Source organism: Mya arenaria, chromosome 11 (genome assembly GCF_026914265.1).
Source record: "Mya arenaria isolate MELC-2E11 chromosome 11, ASM2691426v1".
Taxonomy (NCBI): domain Eukaryota; kingdom Metazoa; phylum Mollusca; class Bivalvia; order Myida; family Myidae; genus Mya; species Mya arenaria.
Window position 1 is genome coordinate 2,207,315 of NC_069132.1, and position 15,149 is coordinate 2,222,463.

The 15,149-nt window shown below is 40.7% G+C and overlaps 2 protein-coding genes and 1 non-coding gene across 3 annotated transcripts; 2 read left to right on the forward strand and 1 right to left on the reverse strand.

Annotated features, from left to right (window-relative positions):
• LOC128207248 (acylphosphatase-1-like) lies at positions 1–1,276 on the forward strand. The gene is made up of 4 exons (XM_052910065.1): positions 1–184; positions 310–326; positions 603–712; positions 1,053–1,276. The coding sequence occupies exons 1-4, from the start codon at positions 112–114 to the stop codon at positions 1,174–1,176; spliced, it is 324 nt and encodes a 107-aa protein (XP_052766025.1). The 5' UTR covers positions 1–111; the 3' UTR covers positions 1,177–1,276.
• A 29-nt stretch (positions 1,277–1,305) lies between these two features.
• Positions 1,306–6,997, reverse strand: LOC128207246 (ATP-binding cassette sub-family G member 5-like). Its single transcript, XM_052910064.1, has 10 exons — positions 5,988–6,997; positions 5,611–5,843; positions 5,286–5,418; positions 4,747–5,016; positions 4,191–4,404; positions 3,767–3,966; positions 3,348–3,486; positions 2,695–2,880; positions 2,302–2,435; positions 1,306–2,128 (listed from the first exon to the last, which is right to left on the reverse strand). The coding sequence occupies exons 1-10, from the start codon at positions 6,298–6,300 to the stop codon at positions 1,962–1,964; spliced, it is 1,989 nt and encodes a 662-aa protein (XP_052766024.1). The 5' UTR covers positions 6,301–6,997; the 3' UTR covers positions 1,306–1,961.
• A 289-nt stretch (positions 6,998–7,286) lies between these two features.
• Trnar-ucg (transfer RNA arginine (anticodon UCG)) lies at positions 7,287–7,359 on the forward strand. The gene has a single exon. It is a non-coding gene; the product is annotated as a tRNA-Arg (tRNA).
• Positions 7,360–15,149: the final 7,790 nt, after the last annotated feature.

The window sequence follows — 15,149 nt, forward strand, 5'->3', positions numbered from 1 at the left end:
ACTTACCTTACCTACTCAGTCAATAAAAATACAGACTGTTATTCTATTGCAAAAGCTTTCTCTACTTTACTGCAGTTATAAATAAGTGTTAGCTTTAAATTGCTCCGCAATATGGAATACCCTAACTATACTGATGATTCTCGAATGTTATCTGTGGATTTTGAAGTCCTTGGACTTGTACATGGTACGTACCGTGGCTGTCGTTTCATCAGTCAACTTACATTCCAGATATGGCTCCTCGTTTATAATGAGTATTTATGCAAGTTAAGTATAAGCACGATCTAATCTATTATTTTTGTTTCATTGCAGGCGTGTTCTTCAGAAAGGTATGTCGTTTTAATAATGTATGTACACATGCCGTAGGAATGCATGTAAGACCATGTATAGTAAAAATGAGTGTACATGTACTCCATTGAAAAGTTAGAGCAATTTAGGACAACATCATTAGTTCATGTTTACATTCCTACATAAACAGGTATTAATTTGAGTTACAAATTTTATCAAAATACAATTCACGTAAATATTTGCGTCAATATTTTGTCATGCACCGTACCAATGCCCCTACTATTCTATTGCACCTGTTGCGCTGGTTTCTCTTGCAGTACGTCCTACAGGCGGCGAATAAGCTAGGGGTCACGGGTTGGGTAAAGAAGACGCCTACCGGAAGTGTCGCAGGTACCATCCAGGGGAACAAGGCGGGGGTCGCCCTCATGTACGTATCATTTGGATAATGTGCAGTGGGATTATGCCATGTGTACACCAATGGCCATACACGCACTATACAACAACTACTTAAAACACGCATTATTGTCTATATGAACTGATTTGTCTATATGAACTGATTTCACTATTGTTCCGCAAAAAAATACACGACTATTTCTAGTCATTCGCCATGACACTAGCTGTCACGATTCTTGAACCGTTGAGGCGTTTGAAAATAACAGTAAAATTAGTTGAATAGTGGTATACCCTTAAACACAAGAAGTCCTTTCGAACTGGTTTATTTTATATATCATCAGTAAGCAGTGTATTTCTCCGTTTTACGATTTCAGGAAAGATTGGCTATATAAAGAAGGGAGTCCACGGTGCCTGATTCAGGGTTGTGTGTTCAGAAACGAACACGAACTCATCAACTTGGATTTCCCGCAGTTCACTATTTCCCCCAGTGACTGGTGATGGCCATACGTCGAAATCAAACATTTACCCTACAGTATTGTTTTTCTAAGTGTCTTCATGCAACTTTTTATGTTTACCTTAATAAAAGAGAAAAAAAATAGTATATATTATAATTTATTTCAGAATTATAATAATTATACTGACAGAATAATAGAAAACAAAATAACACAATATTTGCATTGTTTTTTGTAAAGACAAAATTGCACTGATATTTTCAACAGTGTATACATAGAAAAATACAACACATTAAACAATAGTATTGTCAACATTGTATTTGCATTAATATATATAAAAGTAAAACCACCAACAACAAAACATAAATAAGTAATTATTGTCATGAACAGAACATACACTTAATTATTATTAGCCACGACTTATAAATCATATTACACATAAAACGCGTGAGCAAAAATCTTTTGCATAGACACTATTGCATTGACTCGAAATACGAGTTCCTCAGCTCATGAGATCATTAATGATCATTAATATATATATTTAAGTCTGTACTTTTTTATTTAATCATATCTTATTTCATGACGATACATTTACACAATGTGTGATGAAGAAAACAATAACAAAAACAGAAAGTTTTTTACTGCAAGTTAACACAGCAAATCTTTATACAGTATTGATGTGTGTGCTATTTTTGGGTTGAAATATGTAAAGCAATAGAGAATATCGATTAAATAGATTTATCAAATAAAAAAATAATGCATTCACAGAATATTGTCAACTTCTAAACTACTAGCTGTAATAAGCTGTTTAACCGACTTCAGTTTTCAACTCTAGTGGAGATTTTTGGTGCCCTTTATCTTAAAGCACATGATTGCGATAATAAGAGTGCCAATGTCGTAAGCGACGAGGATGCCGAAGTTCCGTGCGATGTGTTCGGTACTTCCCGGGTAATAGGCGTCGATATAGTCGTCACCGGACTCTATGCACTGGGTGGTCACTGAAAACAAAACGCAGGACTGAACAGCTTTATATCAACGTTTATTTTACCGAACACACACACATTTGGGCATTTCAGTCCACATGGAAACACATTTTGAAATACACGTACCATCGGAGCCTAAAACTCTCACCAATAGGATAATTGGTCTACCAATATGATAATTTTTTTACCGTTTGGTGCAGTAGGCGTGTCACAGTCGAACTTGAGGCCCTTAAACTCGTTGGCGACGAATATTTCGGCCGAGTACCGATGTATAAGGGCCCAGCTGAGCCACTGGAAGGGCTTGACAAGGGTCTTCACGTTTCTGAAAAAATACACATTTCATCACCCTGACTCTAACACGACACAAAGTGTTACCTGGTGTTATTCAGTTTCATATGAATAAATTCTAATGTTTTATAGGGTTACACCGATTTTATTGCAATTCTAATACCATGAACCGTTGAAACCCAATTACACCCCAAACACGCACAATTTAATATCTCACTATGCTATGAATGTATTTCATATATTACGGGTTAATGATTAATGAAACCAACACCGCCACTTCGACCAGTGCTTACTTGAGGAAGCCTGAAGCGATGATAACGTGGGCGGCCTGAAGGAGGGCGGTGACGCTCTGCGCGAGGTTGGCATTCATAAAGAGCCCCATCATGGCGACCGCCGTCACCTCACCCCAGTAATGCAGCAGGAAAATTTCCAGCGTGTACAGTCCGAAATGGTCCGCGCCTGGGTGCATGCCCGTCACCCTGGATACAGTTACACATAGTTGTAACATGTTGGTAAAAAACAAATCATACTTTGAAAATGTATAATGCTCAACAAACTGACATTTATTAAACTTACTGAACACATGAACCACGCAAGCTGATGGCACAACTCGTGTTTCTATCACAGTTAAAAAGAGGGCATTACTATACAAATATTTCAGCCAGAATGATGGTAGCAGATACTAGTATATTAGCTAAACATATATGTAATTTATCGGCACTGTGAACTAGGTTCATACTAACAACCTAAATGGTGTCCCAGTTATGGCTAACAGTAATGTTTTCGCACAACACACGATTGTTTTTCTTTGAAAAGCAAACGACATTAGTATTTAGAGGATGTATAGCGAATGGCAAATATTGCACGATTAAGAAACTCAACTGTACCGGGCAATATATAATAACCCCGGATAGGGGAGGTCGACTGACAAAGTCTGTGTACGTACCAGTAGACCATGGAACTGAAGATGACGCTGGAGATGGCATGGAAGGGTAGCACGTGCAGTGAGTACGCGGACAGGAACGTGGCCGTGCCATACAGACCGTCCCGGCTCTCCCGAAAGTACAGGTCACGGAAACAAGGGACTGCAAGAGACGAATCGAAAATTTATATTGTATATTTTCAAAATATCTACTTTAATTTAGGCGAGTTATGTACAAAACGCCCTTGAACAACATGCAAAATCCCTTGCCAAGCAATGGTCATTCTCGATGGGTGGTTTAGGGGGGATCCGTGGCGGTATAGGTAGTGTATTGTATGGCTTAAAATAGAATTCCCCTTCTCCATACCTTTTCCAACGACTATTAAGTTACAGAGTTTAAATTACTAGTACTTGAGTGGTTTAATTAAAAAAAAGCTACGCACACAACGGTATAGAGTTGATGATACCCATGAAGGGCGGGACGGTAGCGGACTGGTACAGGAGGCCCACGCGGTCCTGGATGCTCTTCTGGTTGTGTTTCAGTCGCCCCAGGAAGATCAGAATAAACAGGAAGAACAGCGGAAGTAACAGCAGCCGCGCAACGTAGTCCTTCCGGTCCCGGAACAAGTTACGGTACATTCGACTGTAACAAAACCGCTCGTGTAACAGTAGACTGAGGTGAAAATACCGATCAGCCACCGGTTTCTTGCATATATATGTACATTTAATGATTATACCCTAAAACAGCTGAACAAAACAAAACGGCATTTTTCGTAAATTTAAAAAATACAACGAAACCGGAAAACTGATTTTTTTTAAAGAATGCAAGTCTCGAGATTTGCGTGTTTCAAATGTTCTGAATATTACTTTAGAATGGTGATAAACACGCGTGGGTAGCTCGGTCCTGGATCCTTCTGCTCCTTCTTCCATGTAGCTGAACGGCCCTGGGTGTACTTGGTGATGGCGGCGGCGGTGTCGGCGTGCAGACGGGAGTTCCGGTAGGCGCGGACAAGGCTGTCAACACGTTTCACGCTACTTTCCTCACTATCCTTGTCTCGCCGGTCTATACTCGCCACGTCCACTAGATTATAAAACTGATTATCTCAAAACGTTTTTCCTAAAAGTTTGTCTGAAATTATTAGTACTATAAAGTTTCAGGATTTAATTAGGGTATATTATTTTTGCCTATGTTTTTGCTGGTAATCTGTCCGAGCGCGAGCCTGAATTACCGGCGCACGACATACATGTGCATGTAGTAGCTTTGAGGGATGGTAAAAATATTGTAGTTGGAGTTGTCGGAAGAATGCTTGCTGATTTTTATAAGAATTCATAAAGTACTTCTTAACTATTTAGGCAATACCCTGTCGGTACATTGTTTAATAAATTAGCAGTTGTTTCAAGATGCCGGCAACAAACATCGTACCGTATTTGTCCAACGGGTTGGTGTACTTGTCACAAGGGTATCCAAGGACGGTAAAATATTCCACCACGTTCTCAGCAGCACCGCAGTACACCATCTCTCCCCTAGACATGATGCCGATGTTGTCCAACAGGGTAAAAATCTCAGAGCTCGGCTGATGGATGGTGAGAAGCACGATTTTCCCGCGTCTCGCAAGATCTCGGAGGTTGGAGACGAGATATCGCGCCGTGTAGCTGTCAAGACCCGACGTGGGCTCATCCAAGAATATCATGTCTGTGAAGTATTTTTGCCGAATATAAAACATAAATCAATGAAAGCTCTTTGAACGACATGTACTTTCCCCAAACTTCAAATATGATAACTGGTGAACATGCGGCAACTTTTTTCGAGCTAAGCCAGAACTGCGAGGTTTAATATATTTGTGGGTCTCTGAGTTTCCCTTCTCAAACTAATGATCGCATAGTGTAGTTCACGCGCGAATACATTTAAATATACATTTTATTCGTATTATCTGAAACATAGAACAACAATTAACTGCTTACCCGGGTCCTTGAGGAGCTGTATGGCTATGGTAACCCGCCTCTGTTCTCCTCCTGAGATCCCCCGAATGATATGGCCGCCCACTCGAGAGTCCGCCACTTCTTTCAGCCCCATTTCCGTGATCACTTGCGCAACCTGCAACGGAGGATGTAGGATACATATGTTTATTCCAGTTTAGCTGTAATTGTATGATGAAAATATAAATATATACATATACGTAATTATCCTTCAGTGAAAGAGTCCATGTTTCTTGGACACAATGAGTGACAATTCTTTATGATTATTTGAAACGTTCCAACAAAATACTACATGTATAAGCTGTTCAACCTTTCTGTCTATCACCGCGTTGCTGGTGTGTCCGGGGAGTTTCAGACTTGCCGTGTACCTAAGCGTCTCCCTGACAGTGAGGTTGGGAAGCAGACGGTCCGCCTGCATGACGTACGTCGCGTGGTTTTGAATGACGTCACGGGTGCACCGCGCGCCGTTATAATAGACACCACCCGTTACCTTGCCGGACGATCGGCATGTTATGACGTCTAACAGAGAGGTCTTTCCAGATCCTGTTGAAAATTATTAAAGAGCTTAAAATTTGTAACGATATTGTAAAAATGCATTTTTATCATCGCTATTTTATTTCATACCTGGCTAACCTGAAACGTATACATGTGTATGCCTTTTGGAATACATTTTTTATCAACGAATACCTGAGTTTCCTAATATCGCTGTTATTTCCCCTGATTTCAATCGTAACGTGACGTTATTGAGCACTTGCTTGTGACGTATTTTCCGGAAGCAGGCACCCTTCCACCACGGCCCCACCCACTCTTTCACCTCATAGTTCACGTTGTACACATCCAAATATTTAAATGTGTCTTTTACCGAGTGTTCTGGCTTCGGTATTTGGTCTGTAAATTCACTTGTGGTGTATTCGGTTCCTGAATATCCGCCATTTTGATATCCAACTGAAGTTGCACCGTAGTTTTTCAGTCTACCTTCCTCAGCTATATTAAGGTGCATATTTTTTACCTACATTAACTAAACTTTTTAAACGTTTTAGTTTAGGTAGGTGATAACAATTCACACAGGTAAACAGTTCAATGAACATTACGTCTAGAGCTATTTCATTTGATATCTCGTATTTAAGTACACAAGCACTGAGTTCACTTGTGCGTTTAGGACAAACTCGTAGATATAATTTCATCGAACATTTAAACTGCAGCGAATTGATTGTCCAAGTTTTAACAAACGCAGAATGTACGAACGGTTGCTAGTTTACATGGAACTATTCTTCATCTTAATATAACCATGTGACAACACCTGAAAAATGTCGACAAACTGTCATACAATGCCCAGAGTCTGTCATACAATGTCGACAAACTGTCATACAATGTCCACAGTCTGTCATACAATGTCGACAATGCGTCCTACTACAATGTCGAGATCAACTCATTTCCGGGTACGCGGTAATATTTCAATAAGTACTCAGTACTGTATTTGTTAACAGTCCATAACAGATACAGTACGGTTAAGATTTAGAACGCTGACTTTCAAAAATATTTGTTTCACTGATCCTTAACGACGGTTACAGTACACCGATTCATATTATCACTGTGTACACATTTACTCATCGATGTACGTTTATGTGCAAACAGTTAAAAGAGACCCTTCTATTATGTATATGAATTTATTAAAAACGGAGAATATCATCTGGAACTAATAAGCCTACTCCCAGGTATTAAACAATATACACACTAATGGAAGATCTAGAGCTAAGTACTGCGCCAGACTAGCCAGGGGAGATCACTCCGTTCGAGTTTCATCTGTAGATGACCTTTGGGGGTTGTGGCGCTGTACATTTCATTAAAAGTTGATAATAACATGCTAGGTCAATATGCTAAAAGCGTATTTTATTAAAGTAAACATAACGCGGACCATTCGAAAGCGTGTTTATTAAGTTTGTTTTACTAAATACTTAGACTTGTTTTCTGAGCCTTAAAGCGACCGGCCTCGTGGCCTAATGGATAAGGCGTCTGACTTCGAATCAGAAGATTGCAGGTTCGAGTCCTGCCGGGGTCGTACTTTTTTCTTCCTTGTTGCTCAAATAGTTTATGTTCTAAGCTTTCGAGGCACGTTATAACTAAATGCTTAGTACGATGTGGTCCTGGGTACCTTCTTGACAGTCGAACACTGCCGACATGAACATCAATGGACCGGCAATATATCGAGTCTTACAACGAGCCAGACGAGTTCGAGCCAACGAGGATCGGCTGTATATTTAAGTTTGAGAACGTTACTTCAGATTGATAGTTTGTTTATTTAAGTCTGTGTGATGCACATTATTTAAAGTTCTTATACTTTAAATTCAAACTTTAAAAATCAATTGGGGTTGAACTCAATGAAATGAATGATTGTCGTATACGTGGAACGCTAGAAATGGTGTTGCCTGTTTACATTGAAAAATATAGCCAAATCAATTAGTAGATTTTAACCTAAATGCGCAAAATTATCGAATCCCGAGCTGAACGACGAGCCAGATCAATATTGGGAGTACTTGTATTTCAGTTTATCGTCGAGCTAAATCAGTCTGTGTATACCACGTGATAAATTACGTCATAATTATATGCTACGTCGGAAGGCAACATTTTGCTTAAAATGAAGTCTGAAATCAAAGATAACTTTTGTTTCACAACACCATTTTAAATGAAACAAAGGGCAGACTATGCCGCTTAAAGAGCTCCGCATTTGTTTTATTACCGAAATTTGATACAGTCATTAGTTTCATCAAACACTTCGACAAACCTGTTTCCAAATAATGTTTTGACAGTGCTCCGTCAGACGGCCGTATTCAAGGGCAGTAATGTCAGGTGCGTCCATGCTTCCCGGTACAATAACGATGTAATAATACCAAGTTTGGTCTCTTTATGTCAAACCTAACTAAAATTATTCGATACATAAGGTGACTTTGATGCTGCTCTCCCACCAGCCCGCCCAAACAATGACGAAAGTCATTCAAATAACTTGATTTCCCATTATGAAAATGTGGCTAAGAATATACAAATATGCCATTCAAAGGTAATTTAAAAAAAAATCCAAAAAAAAATCAAGGGCCATAATTTGTATTTAGGCTTAAAACAGAGTTGTTGTGTTTCTTGTTGTAAGATGGTCGTAAATTTTGAATTTTATTAAGTGCATTTAATGAACGGTATAGAAGTTTTTTTTATTAAAATCCCAACTTGCCCTTAACTTTTACTTGCCTAAAACTTTAGCCTTTAGTCAATCAGGGGCCACAACCTGTATTAAGGATATGGAGTTATGCAACCTCATTGGGTGATGGTCCTGAACAATTGTGCGAATTATTAAGTCAATTGAATGAAGGGTATAGAAGTTATTAAACAATATCCCAACCTGCCCTAAAACTTTAACCTAAGTTCCATAGTCAATCAGGGGCAATTACTTGTATAAAAGATAATATGGAGTTATCTAACCTCATTATGTGATGGCTCTAAACATCTGTGTGAAGTATTTAGTCAATTGAATGAATGGTATTGGAGTTTTAAGTGAAAATCCCAACTTGCCCTAAAACTTTAACCTGCCCTAAAACTTTAACCTAAGTCATTCAGGGGCCATAACTTGTATTTAGGATAATATGGAGTTATGTAACCTCATTGTGTGATGGTCCTGAACAACTGTGTGAAATATTAAGTCAATTAAACAAAGGATATAGAAGTTATTAATAAATATTCCAACTTGCCCTAAAACTTTAACATAAGTTTCATAGTCAATCAGGGGCCATAATCTGTGTAAAGAATAATATAGAGTTATCTAACCTCATCAAGTGATGGCCCTGAACAACTGCGTGAAGTATTAAGTGTTTAAAGAAACTAAACTCTCAATCAAAATCTGGTAAAAGATCGAAGGCAGGGCTCCGTAAGCTGCGTAGACTGCGCTATGTTTCATTTAAAATGGTAAATAAAAAGTGAAGATATCTTTGTTTAAAGTCTTTTTTTCAAATCAAAACATTGCCTTCCGACGTAGCATTTATGACGCAAATTATCACGTGGTATACACACACTGTAAATGGCGAGCTAGCCTTGGGCTAGTCCATATTAGGAGTCCGTGATTTTGAATATTGAACTGAATGACGAGTCAGCTCGACATTAGGACTTTGTAATTTTGAATGTTTACTTTGGACTGGTTGTTAACAGACTGGGTGTAAACAGACTGGGTGTATGACAGACTGGGTGTATAACAGACTGAGTGTATGGCAGACTGGGTGTTCAACAGATTGGGTGTAAACAGACTGCGTGTATGACAGACTGCGTGTTCAACAGACTTGGTGTATGACAGACTGGTTGAATAACAGACTAGTTGTATGATAGACTGGATATATATCAGACTGGGTGTATGACAGACTGGATGTATGACAGACTGGGTGTATGACAGACTGGGTGTATGACAGACTGGGTGTATAACAGACTAGTTGTATGATATACTTGATATATATCAGACTGGGTGTATGACAGACTGGGTGTATGACAGACTGGGTGTATGACAGACTGGTTGTATAACAGACTAGTTGTATGATAGACTTGGTGTATAACAGTGTATTACAAACTGGGTGTATACCAGATTGGGTGTTAACAGACTAGGTGTATAACAGACTGGGTGTTAACAGACTAGGTGTATGACAGACTGAGTGTATAACAGACTGAGTGTATGACAGAGTGGATGTATGACAGACTGGGTGTATGAAAAGCTGGGTGTATGACAGACTGATTGTATGACAGACTGGGTTTTAACAGATTGGGTGTATAACAGACTTAGTGTATGACAGAATGGATGTATGACAGACTGGGTGTATGACAAGCTGGGTGTATGACAGACTGGGTGTATAACAGACTGGGTGTATGACAGACTGGGTGTATAACAGACTTAGTGTATGACAGACTTGGTGTATGACAGACTGAGTGTATGACAGACTGTTTGTATAACAAACTGGGTATAAAACAGACTTGGTGTATAATAGTGCATCACAAACTGGGTGTATACCAGATTGGGTGTTAACAGACTAGGTGTTAACAGACTGGGTGTATGACAGACTGGGTGTTTACCGACTGAGTGTATAACAGACTGGGTGTATGCTAGACTTGGTGTATAATAGTGCATCACAAACTGGGTGTATACCAGATTGGGTGTTAACAGACTAGGTGTTAACAGACTGGGTGTATGACAGACTGGGTGTTTACCGACTGAGTGTATAACAGACCGGGTGTATGCTAGACTTGGTGTTAACAGATTGGGTGTATAACAGACTGATTGTATGACAAACTGGGTATATGACAGACTCGGTGTATGACGGACTGGTTGTATAACAAACTGGGTGTCAAACTGACTGGGTGCATAACAGTGTATAATAAACTGGGTGTTAACAGACTGGGTGTATAACAGACTGGGTGTTAACAGACTGGGTGTATGACAGAGTGGATGTATGACAGACTGGGTGTATGACAGACTGGGTGTATGACAAGCTGGGTGTATGACAGACTAGGTGTATAACAGACTGGGTGTATGACAGACTGGGTGTTAACAGACTGGGTGTTAACAGACTGGGTGTTAACAGACTAGGTGTATGACAGACTGGGTGTTAACAGACTGGGTGTTAACAGACTAGGTGTATGACAGACTGGGTGTTAACAGACTGGATGTATGACTGAGTGGATGTATGACAGACTGGGTGTATGACAGACTGGGTGTTAACAGACTGGGTGTATAACAGACTGGGTGTTAACAGACTGGGTGTATGACAGAGTGGATGTATGACAGACTGGATGTATAACAGACTGGGTGTTAACAGACTGGGTGTTAACAGACTGGATGTATGACAGACTGGGTGTATGACAGACTGGGTGTATAACAGACTGGGTGTTAACAGACTGGGTGTATGACAGAGTGGATGTATGACAGACTGGGTGTATGACAGACTGGGTGTATGACAAGCTGGGTGTATGACAGGCTGGGTGTATGACAGACTAGGTGTATAACAGACTGGGTGTTAACAGACTGCGTGTATAACAGACTGGGTGTTAACAGACTAGGTGTATGACAGACTGGGTGTTAACAGACTGGATGTATGACAGAGTGAATGTATGACAGACTGGGTGTATGACAGACTGGGTGTATGACAAGCTGGGTGTATGACAAGCTGGGTGTATGACAGACTAGGTGTATAACAGACTGGGTGTTAACAGACTGGGTGTATAACAGACTGGGTGTTAACAGACTAGGTGTATGACAGACTGGGTGTATAACAGACTAGGTGTATAACAGACTAGGTGTTAACAGACTAGGTGTATGACAGACTGGGTGTATGACAGACTGAGTGTATGACAGAGTGGATGTATGACAGACTGGGTGTATGACAGACTGGGTGTATGACAGACTGGGTGTATGACAGACTGGGTGTATGACAAGCTGGGTGTATGACAAGCTGGGTGTATGACAGACTGAGTGTATGACAGACTGGGTGTATGACAAGCTGGGTGTATGACAAGCTGGGTGTATGACAGACTAGGTGTATGACAGACTGGATGTATGACAGACTGAGTGTATAACAGACTGGGTGTATAACAGACTGGGTGTTAACAGACTAGGTGTATGACAGACTGGGTGTATGACAGACTGAGTGTATGACAGAGTGGATGTATGACAGACTGGGTGTATGACAGACTGGGTGTATGACAAGCTGGGTGTATGACAAGCTGGGTGTATGACAGACTAGGTGTATGACAGACTGGATGTATGACAGACTGAGTGTATAACAGACTGGGTGTATAACAGACTGGGTGTTAACAGACTGAGTGTATGACAGACTGGGTGTATAACAAACTGGGTGTATGACAGACTGGATGTATGACAGACTGGGTGTATGACAGACTGGGTGTATGACAAGCTGGGTGTATGACAAGCTGGGTGTATGACAGACTAGGTGTATGACAGACTGGATGTATGACAGACTGAGTGTATAACAGACTGGGTGTATAACAGACTGGGTGTTAACAGACTGGGTGTATGACAGACTGGGTGTATGACAGACTGAGTGTATGACAGAGTGGATGTATGACAGACTGGGTGTATGACAGACTGGGTGTATGACAAGCTGGGTGTATGACAAGCTGGGTGTATGACAGACTAGGTGTATGACAGACTGGATGTATGACAGACTGGGTGTATGACAAGCTGGGTGTATGACAGACTAGGTGTATGACAGACTGGGTGTTAACAGATTGGGTGTATAACGGACTGAGTGTATGACAGACTGGGTATATGACAGACTGGGTGTATGACAGACTGGGTGTTAACAGACTAGGTGTATGACAGACTGGGTGTATAACAGACTGGGTGTATGACAAGCTGGGTGTATGACAAGCTGGGTGTATGACAGACTAGGTGTATGACAGACTGGATGTATGACAGACTGGGTGTATGACAAGCTGGGTGTATGACAGACTAGGTGTATGACAGACTGGGTGTTAACAGATTGGGTGTATAACGGACTGAGTGTATGACAGACTGGGTATATGACAGACTGGGTGTATGACAGACTGGGTGTATGACAGACTGGTTGTATAACAGTGTATAATAAAATGGGTGTATAACAGACTGGGTGTCTAACAGACTGGGTGTAAAACTGACTGGGTGTATAACAGACTGGGTGTATGACAGACTGGGTGTAAAACAGACTGGGTGTATAACAGTGTATAATAAAATGGGTGTATAACAGACTGGGTGTCTAACAGACTGGGTGTATGACACACTGTGTGTATAACAGACTGGGTGTAAAACAGACTGGGTGTTCAACAGATTGGGTGTAAACAGACTGCGTGTATTGCAGACTGGGTGTTCAACAGACTTGGTGTATGACAGACTGGTTGAATAACAGACTAGTTGTATGATAGACTTGGTGTATAACAGTGTATTACAAACTGGGTGTATACCAGATTGGGTGTTAACAGACTGGGTGTTAACAGACTGGGTGTATGACAGACTTGGTGTATGACAGACTGGTTGTATAACAAAAGGGTGTAAAACAGACTGGGTGTATAACAGTGTATAATAAACTTGGTGTATAACAGACTGGGTGTCTAACAGACTAGGTGTTTATAACACACTGGGTGTTAACAGACTGGGTGTATGACAGACTGAGTGTACGACAGAGTGGATGTATGACAGACTGGGTGTATGACAAGCTGGGTGTATGACAGACTAGGTGTATGACAGACTGGGTGTTAACAGATTGGGTGTATAACAGACTGAGTGTAAACAGACTGGGTGTATGACAGACTGAGTGTATGAAAGAGTGGGTGTATGCCAGACTAGTAGTATGACAGACTGGGTGTAAGACAGACTGGGTGTATGACAGACTGGGTGTAAGACAGACTGGGTGTATGACAGACTGGGTGTATGACAGACTTGGTGTATACCAGATTGGGTGTTAACAGACTGGGTGTTAACAGACTGGGTGTATGACAGACTGAGTGTATGACAGAGTGGATGTATGACAGACTGGGTGTATGACAAGCTGGGTGTATGACAGACTAGGTGTATGACAGACTATGTGTTAACAGATTGGGTGTATAACAGACTGAGTGTATGACAGACTGGGTGTATGACAGACTGGGTGTATGACAGACTGGGTGTATAACAGACTGAGTGTATAACAGACTGAGTGTATTATGAATGTATAACAAATAACAGACTGAGTGTATGACAGGCTGGGTGTTAACAGATTTGGTGTATAACAGACTGGGTGTATAACAGACTGAGTGTATGACAGGCTGGGTGTATAACAGACTGGGTGTATAACAGACTGGGTGTTAACAGACTGAGTGTATAGCAGACTTGGTGTATAACAGACTGGGTGTATGACAGACTGGTTGTATAACAGACTGGGTGTATAACAGACTGGGTGTATGACAGACTGGGTGTATAACAGACTGGGTGTATGACAGACTGGGTGTATAACAGACTGGGTGTATGACAGACTGGTTGTATAACAGACTGGGTGTATAACAGACTGGGTGTATGACAGACTGGGTGTATAACAGACTGGGTGTATAACAGACTGGGTGTATGACAGACTGGGTGTATAACAGACTGGGTGTATAACAGACTGGTTGTATAACAGACTGGGTGTATAACAGACTGGGTGTATGACAGACTGGTTGTCTAACAGATTGGGTGTATAACAGACTGGGTGTATAACAGACTGGGTGTATAACAGACTGGGTGTATGACAGACTGGGTGTATAACAGACTGGGTGTATAACAGACTAGGTGTTTGACAGACTGGGTGTATAACAGACTGGGTGTATGACAGACTGGGTGTATAACAGACTGGGTGTATAACAGACTGGGTGTATGACAGACTGGGTGTATAACAGACTGGGTGTATAACAGACTGGGTGTATGACAGACTTGGTGTATGACAGACTGGGTGTATAACAGACTAGGTGTTTGACAGACTGGGTGTTTGGGTGTTTAACAGACTGGGTGTATAACAGACTCGGTGTATAACAGTGTTTAACGAACTGGGTGTATGAAAATAATAGACTGGGTATATAACAGACTGGGTGTATAACAGGGTCAGTGACAAGGTTGACTGATACAGGCCGACAGTTTTGTCACAACACGTTGTCTTGACGGTCAATATGATGGAGATATGATATTATAAATTCATTGCAATATCTCATAACTGATATGATGTCAGTTTAAAAAATGCTGCACTGTATACAATAAATTGTTTTCTTTATCTACCACTTGTGACTCAAACACACTGTATGACGCACATAACCATAATTGCAACACAG

What these genes read in the sequence shown, in the direction of transcription:
- LOC128207248 (XM_052910065.1), top strand. Translation starts at nt 112, where the DNA reads ATGGAATACCCTAACTATACTGATGATTCTCGAATGTTATCTGTGGAT. An exon ending in AAGGCGGGGGTCGCCCTCAT is followed by an intron (nt 713 to 1,052) that starts GTACGTATCATT and finishes TTACGATTTCAG; the next exon opens with GAAAGATTGGCTATATAAAG.
- LOC128207246 (XM_052910064.1), bottom strand. Translation starts at nt 6,300, where the DNA reads ATGCACCTTAATATAGCTGAGGAAGGTAGACTGAAAAACTACGGTGCA. An exon ending in AGCGATATTAGGAAACTCAG is followed by an intron (nt 5,844 to 5,987) that starts GTATTCGTTGAT and finishes AATTTTCAACAG; the next exon opens with GATCTGGAAAGACCTCTCTG. An exon ending in TTCAGTTCCATGGTCTACTG is followed by an intron (nt 2,881 to 3,347) that starts GTACGTACACAG and finishes AACTGTATCCAG; the next exon opens with GGTGACGGGCATGCACCCAG.